This window comes from Parasteatoda tepidariorum, chromosome 6 (genome assembly GCF_982258835.1).
Source record: "Parasteatoda tepidariorum strain Cologne lab strain chromosome 6, Ptep-v5.0, whole genome shotgun sequence".
Taxonomy (NCBI): Eukaryota; Metazoa; Arthropoda; class Arachnida; order Araneae; family Theridiidae; genus Parasteatoda; species Parasteatoda tepidariorum.
In genome coordinates this window covers 4383472-4399638 of record NC_141760.1, presented here as the reverse complement: position 1 = coordinate 4399638, position 16167 = coordinate 4383472, and the positions used below count along the sequence as shown (strand labels likewise).

At 28.0% G+C, this 16167-nt stretch overlaps 1 protein-coding gene across 1 annotated transcript; it reads right to left on the bottom strand.

The window, feature by feature from the left end:
* Positions 1-3630: 3630 nt before the first annotated feature.
* Positions 3631-16162, bottom strand: LOC107454767 (translocon-associated protein subunit gamma). Its single transcript, XM_016072058.4, has 5 exons — positions 15973-16162; positions 12630-12756; positions 10106-10198; positions 7591-7722; positions 3631-3736 (listed from the first exon to the last, which is right to left on the bottom strand). The coding sequence occupies exons 1-5, from the start codon at positions 16097-16099 to the stop codon at positions 3670-3672; spliced, it is 546 nt and encodes a 181-aa protein (XP_015927544.1). The 5' UTR covers positions 16100-16162; the 3' UTR covers positions 3631-3669.
* Positions 16163-16167: the final 5 nt, after the last annotated feature.

The following is a 16167-nucleotide window of genomic DNA, read 5'->3' as shown; positions in this document are numbered from 1 at the left end:
GAGGTAAACGCTGGGTCCAGAACATTTTACCAAACGTTCTGTAACGTAGAGATAATGGGTCCAATTCCGTTTTAGTCCTAAATATATCTGTGTGCTGTCCTTCTCTAACTTGTGCTATCTGCCATTCATTTTGATATATAGTTATATAGGCTGAACTTTCTAATAAACTCACAAGCCCACAAATGTGTGCGTAAAGAAAAAGAGAGGCCTTCCCTGATAGAGGGGTCTCACCGATCCGGCTGCATTCACGCCGCATGCGAATATTTTTATAACCGTCGTTGAACAGCCAATTTTTTGGGTTTACGACTACTAATGTTCAATTCCGCAGCCTTGTAATTTTGAACCCAATCCAGAAGACAACTCCTGAATCAAGTATTGGGAGAAATTTTCCTTCGTGCAGGACTTTTTAATGGAACTAACCCGCATTTGCGTTACATGGAGAGGAAAACGAAGAAAACCTCCCATGGTTAGCCTGACGGCAAGGGGACTCTAACCCATGATCCGTCTACCACTGAAGATATTTTACGTCTGCACTGTGGTTGATGCGAGACGGATGCGGAATTCGTATAGACCAGTCATCGCTGGAGTTCGAACCCGGTTCACCTCATTGGAAGGCGAACGCTCTATCCCTTGAGCTATCACGGCTGCTAGCGAATGTTCAGAAACTACAAGCTACTGCTCAATCGCATATGGGAATCGCTTGCAGTGAGAGTGATATATAACGTTTAGTAGTGGGTTCGATTACCGCCTGAACAGATGACACGAATTAAAGAAAGAAATCACAAAGATAATTCTTCTCTAATTTGTGTCATTTGTTCCTCAACGTTATATGTGGGTTTAAAGTCGTCTTTGATACGAATGTGTAACAATAAATAAAAAAAATATGAACGTTCTGGATCAGAATTTCATAACTTTCAACCGTGGACTTCTTTTATATTTCATTTTAACCGAAATCATTCGAATCGAACGAAGAACTTGCACGTATAAAGAAAATCAGAGGAACAGACTAGTATTAAGAGACTACGTGTCTGTCGCTTCTTTTCTTTATTTAAAAAACAAATATGTTTAAATTCGGATCAAGAAGCTCAGGGGATAGAGTGCTCACCTCTTAATGAGATGATCCAGGTTCAAATTCCAGCGATAGCAAGTCGATGCGAATTCTGCACCAGGCTCTCAGCAACCACAGTGCTGACGTAAAATAGACGGATCATGGGTTAGATTATCCTTGCCGTTAGGCTAACCATGGGAGGTTTTTCACTTTATGTAACATAGATGCGGGTGAGTTCCATCAAAACGTCCTCCACGAAGACAAACTTCTCCTAATACTTTATCCAGGAGTTCTTTTGTTTTCTGTATTGGATTCAAAATTACAAGGCTGCAGAAATGAACATTAGAAGTCATACACTCTTCTTGTTCATTTACGTCGCACTAGAGCTGCACAATGGGCTATTGGCGACGGTCTGGGAAACATCCCTGAGGATGATCAGAAGACATGCCATCACAATTTTGATCCCTGCAGAGGGGATGGAACCCCCGCTTCGGTAGCCCGACGACCTAGGCGCGAAGTCTAGCACTCGGTCATACACTCAAAATTGGGTCAGCTGTTCAACATAAAAAAATTACGGGTTCCTTTTTGGAAGTTGGTCGTAGGATAATTTTATTTTATAACGTTCGTTGGAACCACCGATACAATTTTGGGTTAACAACTACCAATGTTCAATTCCGTAGTCTTGTAATTAACCAAAATCAGACGAGAAGGGAACACCTGGAGAAATTTGTTTTCGTGGAGGACTTTTTGTTGGAACTAAAGCGCATTTGCGTTACACGAAGAGCCTCACCACGGAACCTCTCACGGTTAGCCTGACGGGAAAGGAACTAAGGCCTCTCAACACTTTAAGGATAAAAAATTGGGGAAAATGGGTACTATTTTTGTTGAAATGGGGACCCATTAGATAAAATGGGGTCTAAAGTTTATAAAAGCAGAATTGATCTACATTGAACAAATATACATTTTTATAATCGCTATGCTAATCTAAAATATTAAAATGCACTCAATCATTTTATTATTATAATAAATGTCTTTTCGAAATGAAATTACTACAAAGTAGGTCTTAAGAAAGTAATTAATATATATTTTTAATTTCAAGTATTTTTTTTAGTAATGCTACAAAGAAAAGAACAAAAATTATGCTCACTAAACTCTTTCTCTAAGAGGTATAAATTTCAAAATGTAGTAAACAATACCATCCCAAAAATACGAAATTCTAATAATGGCTGATTCTAGAGTAAGGCATCTTTAAGTTGAATGTTTCATAAAGCAAAGGTCTTTAAACTTTTTTTCAACCAAAACAGTTCGAAATTCTTTTCTAGCAGGCAATCCATCAAAATAGTGAAATAATGCAATTAAATCAGAAATATTAGATTCAAAAACATTTAAACCTTTTATAAATGCATTATGTAGCACGTGTATTTAGCAAAATCTCATATTTAACAACCCAAATCCTCTAATTGATTTTATTTCTTCATTCATTGGATTAAATATGGCTTTGTTAACAGCAGTTGTGGCCAGGGAAAATTGCCAGCACACTTATTGCACTATTGTAACGAAGTTTTTATTTCAATTAATACAAAAGATAAATGCAGTACTACTCTTTCTTTGAGTCATCTTAAACTATTTATATAAGTATCATTATTATAAATTGTTAATAAATATGCATAAGTTCAACTCAACTTTTCCATATTGATTTAGCCCAGACTAAGTTTGGGAAACATAGCTATTTGATACAATCGATGCATTTTTAAATGTTGTACAGGACAGAAAGGAAGCAATCTATTGAAGAAAATATGTAATTAAGCAGAACCTGAAAAATATGCACTGATTTTTCAATTGATTTTTAGTCTTAAAGTTAAGATATTAGAACACTTTGTCTGTGTGAAGCCCATGCATTATGGAAGGAATATTTTTCCATAATAAATTATTTTATAAATTTTTGTTTTTTTTATTTTGTTGTTTATTTTTAGACCTTAAAACAATGCCTCCACTCACACTATATGCATAGTTGCCAACTTTTACGTTTTTCAGAAAAGGTTTTACGCAGTTCCAGTAAAAAAGCAAAAGTGTTAAAGTAATTATAGGGTGACACAAAACAGGAAAAAATTAAGATCAGGAAAAATTTATGTTTGATGTATCTAAAAGTATGATCTTTTTCTAAAGGAAAAAAAGGATACAAATAATTGTTAAAAAAAATTGCTTAATATAACTCCAATGGTTTGAGTTTCTGTAATACATTTTATGTTTTAAAATAAAGCATAACTGAAAAGTTAATGAAGGCTACCAGTCATGAAAATCAGTTAAATAAATTCAATAATTTCAGTCTGAAAAAATTCTAACTGCCTTCTGAGCATTTATGGTCATCCTGAATTAGCAATTTTTAAATTTCGCCATTACTTACAACTTTAAGGTAACAATTTCAAGCTTCTTATACATATATTTTTCATTACTCATTATGCAGTGATTAAAATTATTTTAAAGCAAACTTTTAAAATCTAGAATAAAATGTTAAAGCTTAAAATTTCCAAGCTACATATGAATAAAAATATCAAACGCAAAAGTAAAGAAACGAAACGATATGAGTTTTATATTTTATTACAAATGATGAGCAATTGATTTTAGTTAGAACTAGTGGAAAACAAAGCCAATAATCCAGATGCTGCTCCCACTGATGCAACGTAATTTCTAAGTTACAATTAAGGTCAATTGACAGTTATTGTTATTCTGCAATACATAGAATCAATTAAAAAAAAATATACAAATGACTAAGATTAACAAAGGTACTGCATAGAAATACACAGCACTGGATTCTAAACCAATTAGGTTAGAGGAAAAGTTATTTCATTAATTGCACAGGCCCACATCTATAACCTTAAAAATGGAAATTAAGTTCTTATTTTTGATATAAACATTTGAGTGCATCTGTTTTAGCACAATTTGTGAACAGATGTTTTCAGCAATTTAACATAATCAACCTACTCAATTTCATCGGAATCTACTTATCTTAAAAAAGATGAGTGATTACAGTAATAAAAAATAAATCTCTTTCACCGAGTACCTCACAACTATCTAAAAATCTGAAAACTTCTTAACAATTGCATTTTACTTAACTATATTAACTAGAATATATTTGTAGAACAGGCCCTTTTTAGGTAATAGGTACTAATACCAACATTTAAAAAAAAAAATCATGTACAAATCTAAATAGAGTGGGATTCAAACCTGTGCCAAATTTTGACAGCATGTAGTTACTTCATTTCTTGAAAATTAAAAACACTTCTAATGTATTTCATAAGTACTTTTATTACTAAAAAGTCAGGTTGTTAAATGACCTGAAATTGAGGGAAATATTCTTTATTTTTTAATTTTGCTCCTTTGATTTTGTGAATTTTATGCAAAAATAAATAAACTCATTCAATTTAAAAAAATAAATAAAATAAAAATAAAACATTATTTCTTAAGCATTTAACTTTTATTTTAAAAACAAATGCTTCTAAAATATTCAATTGCTTTTAATGAACTAGATTGAGCACATGTAACGTTTATAATTGAAGTCAATAAATGAATGATAAAAAAAAATATTGTCAAATAGAATTTGCTTGATCTCTTAAAACTTATCATGCAGAATAAATCACTGAGAAATATAGACAGTGTTTATTCAATTCACTGTCTTCAATTCAATCATGTTCCAAACTTTTTCTGAACTTTATATTACTTATCTTCAAAATAAAGTGTCTACAAATAAACACATTGCTTAAGAATTCTTTTCAAAATGACATAAGTATATTTGTCCTATTAAGAATAAGACTAGTTTTTGATGGTAAAAATTAAAAAGTTTTGTCTTTCAAACTCTTAATTAAGATAGCAAACAATCTAATACCGAGATAAATGAAATTACTATTTAACAATTGTCCTTAGTTATTCCACTTATACAACTTGTTTCATGATTAGTTCAACAGGAAGAATAGACTTAATTATGAAATAATAATGCATGTAACTACACCAAATTTAGATTATCTTGACAAAAAGATTAAAGCAAACATTTTTCTAATTTGAACATTGGAAACAACTGATTTGTTTCTATCTAAATACCTATTTCACTTTAACAGGAATTATTATAATAATCTTACTTTAACAGGATTATGGAATTATTGTTATATCAAATGTACGTCAGATATTTATATTGCGAACAAAATTTGTAAAATGGACCCATTGAAATTGCTTGAAATGGGATGAATAGAATATGCAGTTATTATAACAAATGATAATTTTATCGAAATACAGGGTTTTGAGTTACTTTATAAAGAAATGGGACATTTTAATAACTTTCACTCTTCACAAAAAAAGGTTTCCTACTCTGCAATTTAAAAGTCATTACTTAAGCATTCAGAAGTTATGCTATTTGCTAACATATAAATAAACTAAAGGTGCACAACTATTTTAGGATAGCAGGTCATAAAAATTGAAAATGTTATATTGAGAACCAACATTAACAAGATGCTCTAGTACAAAAAAGAAGATTAATATGCTATATTACTTAAAAATACACACTCGAAACAAATAAGCTACTAATTCCTTTTTATTTGATATTAAGAATTAAAATAAATAAAAATATTTATCGCAAATAGATCTATACCAATATGGCTATAAGATAATGCAAAGCAAAGTATTACAATAGATAGATATAGAGTAGAAACAAAAAGTTAAAAATTATTTACATTAATTGTCAATTTTTACAATTAATGAGAAAACAAAACTTGTTACTAAGAGAGTATCAAGTATCAAAATTTTTTTTATTTTCAGTTTATTTTTTTAAATAGTTTTATTAATATTTAATACAGTTCATGGGCAGTGTTAAAAGACTTTATGGGCTTATTTTAGCGAAAGATTGTGCAGTTCTGTAATAACCAATAATAAAATAAGTTACAACATGCTATCTTTTAGAAAAGTGATTTGAAAAAATTACTTTTTTAAAACAAGTTTACATGCTTTAATGACAATTTTTCTTACATGCTTTCACAATTTTATAAAATTTACTATATTTTATATAAATATAAGTAATTAAGTACCATATCTACTCTTACATAAGTTGATCAATTACATAGATTAACCCCTTATTTCAAATAAACTTTAAAATGAAGGATTTTATATGAATTCTTTGTATAAGTCGACCTTTGAATTAAAACTTGTTGACATACAATTTTTTGACCTAATTTATGATGATATTACAGACTAAATGTCTGAATTTAACATTTCATTAGTTTTAGAATATAGAAGAATTATTTTATTGATAGAATTATTTTATTGTCTCAAACCAATTGTACCAATTAAAAAGATCTGCAGTTGGTTTGAAAAAGTTTTGCTTTCATTTTATAAAAGTTTTGATGGCATTATAATTCAGGGGTGATTGTGAGCCCAAGTCAAAATTCCAGAAAATTTCTTGAGTTAAAAAAAAAAAAAAAAAAAGTTTAAATTTAAAAAAATTTAAACACATTTTTTTTCCCTTTTTCTCAATATTTCTTAGTTTACTTAAAATATATTTAAAATTTTACACATACCTATACCACTTACACATACCTATGATGACTTGGAGAAGTAATTAAAATTTACAAATGTGTCTTTCTTTCTTGAGTTTATGATTATAACAAATATCTACTGGAAAAAAAATGAATATTAATCATGAATATAAGCTTATCAAGTATCTCTCTGGCTCTCCCTAACAAACAAATACAATAAACTGTGTTTTTAAGTTCCTTTGAAAATTTGATTTCCAGGAACTCCTGTGATCAATGATTTTTTTAAACGTCTGGACCTTCTATCTCCGGAAACTTCCGGATCACTGTTAGCGAAAAATCGGGATTTTTTCGGCAGCACAATCAGCCCTGATAATTGCAATGCTTTCTATGATATTATATTTTTGTTACAGATCAAGTAAAATAGTAAAATTTTTGAAAACTTTGATCATTGCTTTTCAAAATAAGCTGAAAGTTAAACATAAAATTTATAAGTTCTTTTGACAAGAGTAAGTGCAGTTCCAATAGAGCAAGCATAAAAGAGTTCACATTTTTGGTTTCGCATTTCTAGAAGTAAATTATTTCAATAGGACACCAATTTTAAAAATCAAAATTACCGTGTCCCTGAACAATTGGAAAATACTGGTCATAACAATAATTATGTAAACTTATGATGCACACTGATTCTATTTCTAACCATGCAATTTAAATTGGATTCAAGTGGCATCACAAGAAATCATTTTTACACGCTATCAGGTTAAAACATTTAATACAGAAAAAGATATCTATATTAAGTTTGACCTAACTACCAAAACATCAAAAACTCTGAAATAGTGGTAAATGCTAAATAAGACAACAAGCATATAGTTTAAAATAATAAACTGACTGAATCACAAGAGACGATAAGTGCAATCTGAAATAAATGTTTGATCATAATCTGAATAATGAAAGTAATCTGAAATCTGATAAAAGTTATTTTAAATAAAGAAGAAAGATTTTAAAAAAAACTTAACAGTAAAAGGATACATGCTTGGATTGAAGGAGCGAAGGCAGTAAAAAGACAACAAAATGATGAGCATCAGATAAAGTGAGTTGTTATAAAATATGGAAAATGTGGTTGCTTCATAATCAGCTACTTCATTCTTTTTCCAAAGTATTCTGTAAACAATTAAACTCGTTTAAAATGTCATAAAAACCAACATACATAAACCTAATACTTTGCTCAGATATTAAAGGTTACATAAAAAAGTGCTTTGCACACGCAGATATTGAACCAAGCACTTTCTGAAGCACAGTGTAACATTGATGACAAATATAATTGTGAGAAAAAAAACTTATGTAGCATAAAACCACCATTTCTTTAAAGTATTAAAAAATGAATGAACAATTTTTTTTTAAAAATTAGTTTATTTTTTTCAAAAATGGAATTTTTCTTTAATTTCAGAAATTTTCTGAAAAATCTCACTTTATACACAGTCTACAGATCTGCTCATAAACAAAGAATATTTATTTAAACAGAACATTATAGAAAAAAATATGAATAACATTGTATACAGTATTTTACTTTGGAGAACAGTTTAAAGAATAATCTTAAAAATTGGAAATTCAATTTTAAGAGATTTTGTACTTTAATTACAAAGTTAATAAAGTAAAAGCATCTTAATTTTCATACAGTAAATTATAAATGATTGACTTTATATGTTTAAAATTTGGTGCATGCAAATCAACTTGAAGTACAAAAATTTTTTAAAAAGGTGCATAGCAAACCTTAAGTGACATTACAATGTCTAAATATCCCATGCATAAAAATAAAATTGCTCTGCGTTGTATTAATTTACTACACATAGGAGAAAGGTATTGAAATGAATAGCAGACTTCATTGGGTTGACCAGCTCTCATAAATGCTCAGACTTATTTTTATTTTAAGATACTCTCAATCCCTGGAGAACTTTCAGACTTCTTTTAATACTTGAAATGAATACTTAAAAATCATTTACTCTGCATAGTCCATTTCTTTTCCTCTACACTTGTAAAATTGCTGACAATAATTAGTTTTTAACTCAGAATAGATTTGAATCAATACTTAAAATGGAAGTAATGATTCATTTGATGATTCATTGTGAAACTAAATTTAAATTAATAATTTAATTAATATTTATTTATTAATAATTCTTATGGAGTAAAGCAACCTTATTTTGTAGTTTAAGATAATATGATATATATAAACTTCATTTGATGCACCAAAAAAAATTGACATGAAGAAGCTATTATTGATTAAAAAAATGTTTTTTAATATCGAAATTACAAACTTTTGTGCCAAATATTTGGAAATAGAGCTTCATTGAGTTAACACCAAAACAGAAAAATATTATTTATGTTTCTTAAAATTTTTGTTTAATTTCAAAGTAACAGAGCCTTAACTTATTCTATCTCTTAACAGAATAGCAATATAAAGAATTGAAAGACAACAGATGTGCTAAACAGAGATAATTAAAAAATAGAAGACTTTTTAGAAGGAAGTCATAAATTATAATATTGAGAAATACATACAGTAATAAATTCAAAGTGAAAAAAAATATATGAAAAATAGTAAATTACTTTCATTTACAAGTACAGAAATTTTAACATTGGTAGATTTTATTAGTTATAAAATTTGTGAATAATGCCTCTGCTATAATTATCTTTAGATAGTTTAACAGTTTCATTTCGTGAATGTTTTTTCCAGTTCAACATATTTCTGTTGCTTCAAATATGCTGTTCTGTCCCCTCTAACTTCATGCAGGATGGAAAAAAACTGCTGAACAATAAGTGCAAAATGAATAATTAATTCTATTTTCAAAAGATATAAAAAAAAAAATTCTTAGGAATATGATTGATTAAAACAAGTTAAATACTTTATTAATAACTTTCTTTTCCGTCTTATTTCAAGATACAAATCGCACGAAGATACGCTCGTTTACCTTTTCACAGGAACTAATGACAAAATCACTGCACTTTATGACGCCCATAATCAATCAACAAATATTTTCTCATTCGAGAATGATTCGTACAGCTTAGGGATTATTCTCACTGCATGTACTTATTTCACATCTATAATCAAAATCAATCAGATTTAAATATGTTTTATCATAGGGTCTTGGTTTTTTTAATACACATGTGTAAATATAGGATGAGTATGCACAAATTAAGATGCCTAAATTAATACCAATGAACGGGAAAATTACTCATATTGTTTTTGATTCAAAAATTAATTTAAAAAAACTGAAGATTTTTGATAAAAACAAGGAGACTAAAATATGGAATAAAAGATAGGAGACTCTGGGCAAAATAGGGAGAGTTGGCACATTTGAGGCATAGAGGATATTTTAGAAAATTAAATTACTTTAAAACAAATTACAAAACTAAAACCAAATTGACTTAACAATTCTTATGACCTACTAAATAAAGGATTGCATTTTTGAATGCTTATTACATCATTTACAAACATTGTGCAATTTTAGGAAAATATGAATAAAATAAAATCAATAAAGATTAAACATACCTTTCATCTTTTTCTTTTTTTGACATTTTCTTGTCATCTGCTAAAGTTTTCATAACATCACGAGAAACAGCATCTTCTCTTTTTACAGCAATTCTAGAAATCAAAAAGTAATAAAAGATCACAAAAATCTGTAAAAATACATAAGTTAAATTTTTTGATTACTTGATGATAATGGTTAGTAGATCCTACAATTTTAACTACATTGTTAGGGCTGCAATTATGTGAAAATAATATATTGTCCCTTATATGCCATAAATTAAAGAAAACAGTAGGTTTTTGATGGTTTTTACCGGTAAAAACACAGTTTTTACCACTGTCATGTCAAAAACCAGGTTTTGACGGCAAAAACCCAACCCTGATCAAAAGCAAACAATTTCACGATCAAATTGTTTGTTACTCACATAAAATGATAAATTCTATGCAGTCATTCAATACAGAGTGTTTTTTCTTTCTTTTGAAGGCCTTGTACATGGAGGAATCATAAAAATATATTATTAATTGTTTAAAAAGAAACTGTGTATTTTAAAAAATAACTTTGCTTAACAGAGGCAGTTTCAATTAAAAAGTTCACTTCAAATTAAAAAAAAAATGAAATATAGGTTCGACATTCTGCTGTATTTACAGAATTTATTTTGTAACAGGATAATTTACAATAATTTGTCGACTATCCACTTAACCATCAAATACTTACTTTCAGTATTGAAAATGTAACCCACTTTATGACAATATGGGTATAAAATGCTCCAATTGATGAACATCAAAAATATGTAACAAAATAGATGAAAAATTTCATTTAAAATTTTAAGTTTAAAACAAACTTTTCTTCTTTCATTAGGGCAAAGTCAATCTAAATACTAATTGAAATTTATGAACTACTTAGTTTAGTATGTTTGCAACCAATCCCGTGCTTGTACAGCAGCAAATATATTAACCCTTTATAACTTTCTGAAAAAAAGTCGCAGTACTTCATATGAAAATGTATAGATTTGTCAAAGATATATTTCATTTCAAAAATCCTATTAACTGAGTTTTTTCATAATTCTTAACATATTTTTTAAGTACTAAACAAAATTGTTCTTATTTTTTAAAAAAAGACTCATGAAAAAAAAATATATATTTAAGTGGGATTTTTTAGGAAATTACAAGAAAAAAAAGGAGTTGGTTGGTCAACCTTTTTTTTTCCCAGTTTCCTACAGTTATTATTTCACTCATTATTAAACAAATTATGTTATCATTATTAAGCAAATTAATCTTAATTACATGCTAAAAAGTTGAGCAAAAATTTTTTTAAACATATTTTTGAAATTTTCATTTTATGAAAACATGATATATTTTGAAGGAAAAAAAATATTTTAACATAGCAGAATTAGAATTGTATTTTACCAAAATATTTAAATTTTAATGATATCACATAATATTAATTTTATAAGGAAATTCTGTAATTTATATTAATTAATGATATATCAGCAAAGTAAAAATAAAATGAATGCCTCATTTAGTTAAAAGTTCTATAACAATCTCTTCTGGTTCTGCTGTACTCGATAAATGTCTATAAACTTCAGACTTTTTAGGGTCCCAAACTGTTGTGCAATTTGGACCAAATAAGTCCACATGTAGAAAACCTGCATTCAATAGCTGCTGAACTTGCTGGACAGCCAGCTAACTGAACCATAAAATGGGAATTCTTTTGTGTTCTCCACCAAACTTTCATTAAATAATGAGTGTAAGTATACACTTGCCCTTTTATTCTGAAACATAGAATTAGAATTAGCCATTCAGCCTTTTCTTAGGAACCCAATCCTCTGCCTCTTTCCTTATGTATTTAGAAAGTCTTTTTCCATTGTATTTCAAATTCAAAATTATAGCTAAAAAATGGAAAGGAGTAAGGGCTTGATTACACCTCTTTTCAACAATTTTTTCACATGGACTTAGATTCTCATTGTCTGTTTGGTTTAATTTCTGGTTCAGTGTTACTTTTTGAATTAAAAGTTTTGTGTCACTGATAAGTAATAATTAAAGGCCATCTAATTTTTCGTATGTTGATAATGGTCAATTCTGAGTTTTAAAAAATGAAAAGCTACTGGGTTGGAAAGAATATCGGGTGTTTTTCTGATAGGAAAGTCTTTTAGTTAACATCAAGCTATATTTTAAAATATCTATAGGATAGAGTTTAAATAAAATTAAATTAATTGAAATTGAAGAACATTTTTGGCTGTATCTCATTGAATAAAAAATTAAATGAAGCTGTATAACAATTCAATTTGATTGTTATGCATATTAAAATAAAATTCATGTTTAATTTATCTTCTAATATTAATACTGTATGCTATTACAGATTTAGTAATAAAATTACATACTATAAAATAAATTTGTATGCTAATAATATACTATGTTATATACCAAAAAAAAAAACAGGATTTTTTTATCCCTGCGCACAACATGCATAAAATTTTAACTATCCAGTTATGCTTAGGAACAGTCATAAACTTAACAATGAGTTTAGAACACAAACATATATACTCACTTGTGTTTCAAAACAAACTTCACATTCTTGTAAGCAAATGCAACTAACCATGTGCTAACAATAGTAACAATAGCAAATAAAATAGCAGATTGATAAGGATCCATTTGATGAATTCTCCAGAAAAGCCCTAGAAACAAATTATTAGTTTACAAAAGCTATTATGAGTAATAACAGACTATACAAAAATGCCATACTCAAGTTGCAAAAAAAAAATAATAAATAAATAAAAATATTACTGCGAAAAACCTAATTCAGAGTTTAAAAAGATATAAATAGTTTAATAAAATATAATTCCAGGTTCCTCTTTTATCAATATTTATAGTTAGTTTTGTAAAAGTGGAAGGAAAAAATATATAGTTATTTTTGTTGTTCAAGTAACTGAGATCAAGAGAGAAATAAATAGTGTTGTTTTAACATATGCTGGTAGATTGAAAACCTTCAAATATAATTACAAAGATGCAGCATGGTTAATATGTCAAATATTAAAACAGTGCAACCAAATCCAGCTTGGGAAATCTGAAGTGTCACTGTTGACAGTGATATTTCAATGTAAATATATGTCAAATTAGTATAACATCCACTCTATTATACCTCTCTCTTACAATACATTATTTGAACTCAATAAATTTGAATTTGTAATTTAAACAGTCTTATTATAATTTATCTTGAAATGGGATAATTTTTTTTTCAAAAAGATTAAAAATGTTTAGCAAAACCACAGAATTTAGGATAAATAATAAAAGATGTTAAAAAATGAGGGATATTATTTGCCCTCTCTGTTTAATAAAACTGCTATTAAATCACGAGGTGTTTTTTTAAAATTACATACCAATTAAACGTTACATCTTAAAGTAACAATCTTGCCAATTTTTTTGCTTTTAGATAGATTCAATATATTTTTTGAATGAAATATTTGTGTGATTTCCCCTTTTATATGTTAGTTATTCGATTTAAGCACTATTGTTTTAAATTTAGATAATTTTGGCAGAGTCAAGTCTAATGAATACACAGACATAACTAGCACCAAGTTTCACCCAATGATGTGCCTGGTTTCCTATGATCATAATATAAATTGGTTGATCTGCACTTGGTTTAAGTCAGAATCTTTAAGTTGAGAAAGTAAGTTTTTTGAACACAGTAATAGTAATTTTCTTACAATAAACAATTTAGATAATTTATTTGAAAAAAAATAAACAAACTAAATGAAACAAAACTATTAATAAAAAACTAATAAACAACAAAATTGGTTTTAAAATAAAATTTTAAAAACATCAAATAAGAATCAAAACATCAAACTTATTTGTATTTTGCATGAATAAAAATATGGGCATAAATTTTAAATCAAATTAAAATAAATTAACCTTTTTTTTTTCAAACTAGAATAAATAACCTATAAAATACCTTATAAACTTAAAAATGCTGAATACTTTATAATTCTTTTAAAAAAACATAAAATTGCTAAGAAGTAAAAACTGAGCAAAACTTTAGTACATTCCAGCAATTAACTAACTATTGAATATTTTTATGTGTAACAAGAAGTCTAAATTCTTATTTTCTTCCATATATGAATTTGAGAGAATTGATGAGGATTTGAGATCATTCTCATTATTTAAACCCAAAGAGAATAAAACTTTGTGATTACATTTTAGGATGCTTTACTAAGGGAGAAACTTTTTACGGTAATTCTGCTTCTTCAGTAACATTTTAAAATTATGAGAAAAAGGAGTTCATGAAAACTTAGAGAAAACTGTTACCTTTCAAATGCTGATTACCTTTTATTCAAAATATCAAAATGCAAAAAAATTTTAACAGAATTATTTCCCAAATACATGAACCTAAATAATTCTGTCAAAATTTATTTGCATTCTGAAAAAACATTTTCAACATTTAAAATTTCACAGTTTACTTGTAAGTTTACCTGAACTCACATTTTCTAGACTAAATTAGTTCTCGCATTTGAACAAGATTTTGCTTCACAGGATCTCTCCTATGGTATAGTTTTCTCTAGATAAAACATTGGTAACTTTAAAAAATAAAATGTAATAATGAGCCTGGCTGCACACAGATTATTACTCCATTTGCAGATTATTTTCATTTTAAGAGCATGGTAGCCCAGTGGTTAGAGAATTGGACCCCGATAAGGAGGGACGGGGATCGATCCTCAACTCTGCAAAGACTCAACGAATACATGCAATATACCTTCTCATAAAATCTATTGATTTGAAAATCCCGTAGTCGGTTGAACAGAACCACAGACACAAGGATCTGGAGTAAATTTTCTTCCCCTTTACATCTATATTTAAATTGATTAAGTGGTCTCATGGAAGAGTGGTGCTGCCATCTATCTGAGCGATTCTGAGCTAAGACATACTAGCATCCTTGTGATGCTCACTAATAAAACAATAGCCTTCCTGACTTAATTAGCAAAAGGTCAATGGTTTGCAAGTTTGGCTTGTCCAAGTGTCACTAAAAACAAACACAATTTATCATCTGTTTCATTTTTATTTTTAAAAAGCAAGCAAACAATCAAGAAGAAATTGTGAAGTCTCTATGTTTAGAGCATCTCTAGACTTGTTTCTAATAAAAATTTAAAAGCTGAATTGGAAAAACATTACATAGAACAAAAAGTAAAGAAATTTTTTCTGGTACTTGATTACAGGCTTAATTGTAAAAGGATTTACTCTATTCTTTATGGTATCATTGTATAAAAATTCCACATTAAATCTTAAATTACAATTTTCAAGGATTGTAAATTCTGCAGCGTCTATGTTTGATTAATCTCAAGTTTTACAATTATCTTCGTCTGACTGCATTGAGGTTGCAGACAAATTTGGATTCATGAAAATAGTGCTGCAGATTCATTTTATAAAATCTGCTGCTTTATTTGCTTATTACAACACCTTATAATTTACTTTCTATTTGAAAAAGATAAATTTAGTTCACGATAAGATAGAATTCAGATTTTATAATTTTAAATGATTATAATATATTATTCCCTATAATATACTATACTATTATATACTATAATAATATACTGTTCCCTATAACGTTTAATTATTCATATGATTTAAAAATGTCAAATATATATTTCCTTATGATCATTATAATACACAATCAATTGCAATGATTTTTCAAAGAATTATTAACATAAATTTAACCACATTAGCAAATCCTGAAAGACAATCACAATGAAGAAGAGTAAGAAAATCAATCGAAGAAAATATGCATCGAATTAATATTTAAATTAAATTAAAAAAATTACTGGGCGCTATTTTTAAATAAAAAAACATTTACATCAAAACTTTCAAAATGTTAATGCTAGCAGAAGATTATAAATGCTTACACAGTGGTATAGCTGATACTATGAATGCATTTCCATAAAACAGAGCAGAAGATTTTGTTGAAACATTACGACTAAAATCTTGCAATAGTAATTCCTCTTCTTTAGTTAACTTTTTTCCAGAAGGCATGATGAACTTAATTCAATCCGGCTCAAAATGTGCAATTCCTGTCAACGTCCACCAAATTTCTGAACACG